At 32.4% G+C, this 5,378-nt stretch overlaps 1 protein-coding gene across 1 annotated transcript; it reads left to right on the top strand.

Moving 5' to 3' along the window:
- Nucleotides 1-702: 702 nt before the first annotated feature.
- LOC132755353 (meiosis-specific protein MEI4-like) lies at nucleotides 703-4,378 on the top strand. Its single transcript, XM_060746225.1, has 4 exons — nucleotides 703-1,003; nucleotides 1,303-1,551; nucleotides 2,209-2,618; nucleotides 2,957-4,378. Exons 1-4 carry the CDS (start codon nucleotides 982-984, stop codon nucleotides 3,290-3,292), a joined length of 1,017 nt encoding a protein of 338 aa, XP_060602208.1. The 5' UTR covers nucleotides 703-981; the 3' UTR covers nucleotides 3,293-4,378.
- The last annotated feature ends 1,000 nt before the right edge of the window (nucleotides 4,379-5,378 follow it).

Raw genomic sequence — 5,378 nt, 5'->3', positions numbered from 1 at the left:
GTTCTGGCCATGAGATACTCAAGTGGAGCACACAAGATATTATGTTGTGGCAATTTAAGTGGCGCCCACAAGATACTTTGTGGTGGCAAACAGAAAGATACCGTCCCAGCTTTGGCACATTAAAATATTTTGACTAATTCTAAAACATAATAAATACCAAATCTGTTAGGTTACAATTGAATAGAAAGTACATCACTCAGCATGTTTTAGAAAAGACAATACCGTCTAAAATTAACAATGAACTACTAAAAAACTGTAGACCTCTTCGATCAGTATTAAATTATTAATTCCTGTAATATGCGATATATTTTCTTGATTTCGACAGTTTTTGTTGTTTTTCTTTCTCCAGTTTTCATTGGCAAGAATATCTGCGTTATTATTTTTTTTTTTTTTTTTTGGGGGGGGGGGGCTGAAAAAGTTTAATAATTAAATCCCTACATATCTATTAAGTTATTAACAGATTTATTTAGTTGTGCAATAATTTTTGTGTCTGTCCAGTTCTTGGAAAATAATTTCAGAGAATTTGAGCGAAATCAATGTGAGTTACGGTAACGCAAACATAAAGAAATATGAAAGTAAATATTTACTGAATTGCTAAAATTTTTACCATCAATTATGACTGCAACAATCGCCTTTTTTCTGAAATAAAAACTGAAGTTTTGGTAATTTTGGAATTACCGCAACATTTACCGGTGTTGTATTATATTTTCACGCTGTACAAATCTATTTTCAAGCGTCTGCTGATCTGTACTGTATCCTCGGTTCTCAAACTAGAATTGTGTCCAGAAAAAAAACTTATAAGAAATTGCTATTAGAATCAGTAATAACTATGCCATTTTGCAGATAATGGTCATTGTCGATTTAACTATAAACTTCTGTCATAATGTCATATTTCAAAATTTGGCGCTGTAAAACTTAATACTTTACTCAGAGTCTGTAAACGCTCATTTAAATTTGAAGGAATAAAATTTTATAACAAGAATGGAAAAATATCAAGGAATAGGTAAATAGTGCTTTTGAATGGCTTTAAAGTAAAATTTTATTTTTCATTCATAAAGACATTCGTTGAAATAGATCATTGAAATTTCCAAGTGCTGCCCATTGTCCATGCAACTCACTGATACCATGTTACATTGTGTGACTGGATGTTGTGAATGCAGTTGGAGTCCATTTCTCTCCCATTTTGATCGTTCTGACATATAAGATCCTACTGACATACAAGCAAAATGAAGCATGTTATTTAACATTATTTGTAGCCTTTAAAATATCCTATAAATTTATGATATTATAATAATTTTATAGATGATGTTCCCCAGGCCATGAAAGTTGCAATAGCTATTGGAATTATTAAGAACAAGCCACCAGACATAAGTGGAAGAAGATATGCTGAAATTCTATGTGAGAAATTTAGAACAAGTCAGCTACACTGGAAAAAGCAATATGAAAGAGCTGGTACAGAAATACTTCACCTGAAACAGCAATTGATGATGACCACACAAATGCAACCATCTGCGGAAAGGGCTAATGAACAAAACAGTCAAATGTTAGATGGTAATTAAAATTTGTTGGTTGACCACTATTGGAAAAGTTTATAAGTCCTCTAAAAGCATAAATTCAGGAGAATGTAAATTTTTGCCCTCCTTCTGTTTGCCAAAGTTACAGTTGGTATGTTAATGGTAATAATCAAAATTCCTTTTAAAAGATTATGTGATAACTTGAATACTATTATAAGTTAGTCAAATAAACTAAGGTGTGCTTATGTTTTGTCTGCATATCATTAAATTGTTGTTGTTGTTGTTTTTTTTTTGTGAAAATTTGATTTCAGTCCTTTGCAATTATTGCCTAATTCTGAATAGCAATTTAGTAATGTGATGTGAATTTTGTCACAACAGCTTGCATTTGAATAAATAGTCTCAATGACTAAGGGATCATTATTTTGCTCTTGCTTTCATTTTAAAGATCCTGTATGATGTAATTCAGTATGTTACCACACTAAAGTGATATTTAATACATGTATATAATCAGGTACGTATATATACGTACCTGATTTGAGCATTATATTTATGATATAAAACCATAAAAAATTGTGTTACAGGATCTTTAAAGGAAAAGGCACAGAGAATTTTGCACAGGTATCTCTAAACCCTTTTACTGACCTTTTTGGACACTCATATATATTTGATTCAACTTTTTATTTCTGATTTACAGATTCTTTACCTTCTACCAGTCAGTCATTGTTTCCAACACCACCACTTTCAGGAAATGCTGAATTGCTACAGGGAACCAGTTCTGGAACACTTGCTGATGCTGAGTTCTCATTGGCTAAACACACTGAATTTTTGCACCATGTGATCAATATTCAGTCTGCTTCCAAAATTTTGGAGTCAGATAAATCTATGCAAAATGTAACTCAACAAAGTTTGAAACACAGTCTGGTTATACTGCAAACTCACATAGGAGACAGTAAAATATCATGGACTGTCCAAGAACAATGCGTCCAGACTGTTAATACTATTGTAGATAAGAAAAATATTTCAGAGACTGTTCTAAAAGAAGTGTGCAGTTTGTATTCCCATTTGATAGAGGAAATCATGTCATATGCAAATCAAGATTATAAGGTATGTATTCCCTATATCTATCCCGAACAAGATCAAAAGACCATTCATACACACACACTTGTTGACAAGAAAAACACCCATGCATGCTCATTTATGTTCACTCAAAATGAGTTGTTTTAATTTTGGTATTTTTGTGAAAATCACGATCGTTTTAGTTGAAAATTTAATGGTATTTAACCTGTTAATTTAAAAGAAGTGTTTTGATTTCTAGATTAAAAAGAAATACAATACAAAGAATGTTATTGTCTGTTCTTGAAACAACATTGTTTGAACAGTGTTTATGTGAAAAGTATTGGGAGTTCTGAAAAAGTTTATCATCTAAATTATTTTATTTTCAGGTGCAAAAGAGAAAGTGCGACTTGCTGTATACATTTAGTGACTGCAGAAAACTGATACCTAAGTTCCTCCAGCTTCTCTCTGGTGCTATCCTTAGCTACTCGAGCACTCTCCGAAAATGTGTGCAAGAAAAAGAATTTCCAGACAGCTCTAAGTTCTGTAGTAGTTATTACATTATAAAGGCAGCTGAAAAGTGTATATGCAAAAGTGAAAGACAATTGACAAGTGAGGACAAACTAGTGATTAGAACTAAACTGGAAAATAGTTTGCTACATATTACAGATCACTACCCATTATTTGCACATGCAATTTGGAGACTATGTTCTCTTTTGACTTGATGTATGTAGTCAAAAAAATTCTTCGTTTTTTAAAGGCATATTATTCCCCAGAAATGATTTTATTTTCATTACTCAAAAGTTTTTTTTGCTTTTGGTTTCCTGTTAATTTTTCTAATAAGTTACAAAGTGGCTAATTACTTGACCCATCTTTTGCTTCTGTTGATGTTTTTTCTAATAAGTTACTACAAAAAAAGCAACAAAAGCAAAAGATGGTTCAAGTAATAATAAGTTCAGTTATAATGATTTTGTATGGAAGTCAAAATATTACTTTGTTTACATTTCACTTCTTTCTTTTTTTTGACAAATAAATTTCACATTCAAGTAGTCTACTACCTTCAGCTGATATTTATTTATAATTCTATAAAACTTTTATTTACATATCATAATACTTTTCCCCCTTTCTATTTGAGTAAATATTTATTCATTTCTTACTAATAAGATTCCTTTTAATGAACTGTCACAGAGAAATGCCTGCAATTTTTGCTTGTCATATCTAAAAGTACTGTTTAAAGAATATTTATTTTATGTGAAAAATTGCTATAAACAGTGAAAAAATGAAGAATGAAATGAAAACATAGTACAAATTTTGTTATTGAAGTAAACTGCATGATTTCTTTCAAGTGACTTTTTTTTGTAAAACTGTCATATACTTAAGTTGATAATCTATAATGAAGTGTAAAGTTTTCTTAGATTTAGTCAACATCTGTAATCTTTTGGGGGTTTATTTTTCTATACATATACATGTCCAGTTTTCTGAACATTTTAAACAGATAACATTGACTACAGATGAATAGGCATTCCATTTTTGGAACATACACTTCATTGTGTTGAACACTGTCAGTACATGGAAGTTAACTGGAGTATATTAAATAGAAATTCATTACATCCAAAATAAATTTGTTGCAAACTCACTGGTGGTGGAAGATCCAAGCAGGTATATTTACTAATGACCTTGCTGTACATAATTGATAATCTTAAAGATGAAGTTTTCAATCATAGTTTTTGAATAAACAGTAAAACCCGTCCTGTTGAATGGCAAGTCAACAGTAAAATTTCTTTGCTTTTTTGATCAACAATTTAATGAATAAAGGGTTACCCTTGGGTCAGCTTAACAATTTTGGTTTAGATGTATGCAACTTCATTTCATATTAACAACTAAAGGTATTGACTTGAAACATTGTTTTGTCCTCAGCATCAAAATTGTAGGTCAATGCTCAAGGATAAACACTTTCCTAACTAGCAGACGACAGGCTATTCTTATCAGTCATTTTTTCTAGTCAAGATAACCGGTTGCGTATCTCACTGTATAAATCGTATGTAAAATGCTCTGACATATGGTAGGTTTAAGAGTTAATTTAAATACTTTGGTGTCAAAGATGTGTTGAAGTATATACTGAGACAAAGCTAAGATCCAAAGCTTTCCATTGATGTAATTATGCCCCCATTTTGAAAAAAAGGGGGTATATTGCTTTGCACTTGTCGGTCCGTCGGTCCGTAGACCAAATGGTTTCCGAGTGATAACTAAAGAACCCTTAGGCCTAGGAACTTCAAACTTGGTATGGTGATTGGTCATGACCAGTAGATGACCCCTATTGATTTTGGGGTCAAGGGGTCAAAGGTCAAGGTCACATTGACCTTGAAAGCAAAAACGGTTTCCGATCAATAACTAAAGAACCTTAAGGCCTAGGAACTTCAAACTTGGTATGGTGATTGGTCATGACCAGTAGATGACCCCTATTGATTTTGGGGTCAAGGGGTCAAAGGTCAAGGTCACATTGACCTTGAAAGCAAAAACGGTTTCCGATCAATAACTAAAGAACCTTAAGGCCTAGGAACTTCAAACTTGGTATGGTGATTGGTCATGACCAGTAGATGACCCCTATTGATTTTGGAGTCAAGGGGTCAAAGGTCAAGGTCACATTGACCTTGTAAGCAAAAATGGTTTCTGATCAATAACTAAAGAACCTTAAGGCCTAGGAACTTTAAACTTGGTATGGTAATTAGTCATGATCAGTAGATGACCCCTATTGATTTTGGGGTCAAGGGGTCAAAGGTCAAGGTCACATTGACCTTGTAGGTAAAAACG

The sequence above is a fragment of the Ruditapes philippinarum genome, unplaced genomic scaffold (assembly GCF_026571515.1).
Source record: "Ruditapes philippinarum isolate M1 unplaced genomic scaffold, ASM2657151v2 ctg15637_1_1_1_1, whole genome shotgun sequence".
Taxonomy (NCBI): Eukaryota; Metazoa; Mollusca; class Bivalvia; order Venerida; family Veneridae; genus Ruditapes; species Ruditapes philippinarum.
This window is presented reverse-complemented; position numbering and strand designations above follow the sequence as displayed.

Excerpts from the sequence above, each read along its gene's own strand:
- LOC132755353 (XM_060746225.1), top strand. The coding sequence starts at position 982 with ATGGAAAAATATCAAGGAATAG. Across the intron at positions 1,004-1,302 it reads GGAAAAATATCAAGGAATAG|ATGATGTTCCCCAGGCCATG; the intron begins GTAAATAGTGCT and ends ATAATTTTATAG. Across the intron at positions 1,552-2,208 it reads AAACAGTCAAATGTTAGATG|ATTCTTTACCTTCTACCAGT; the intron begins GTAATTAAAATT and ends TCTGATTTACAG.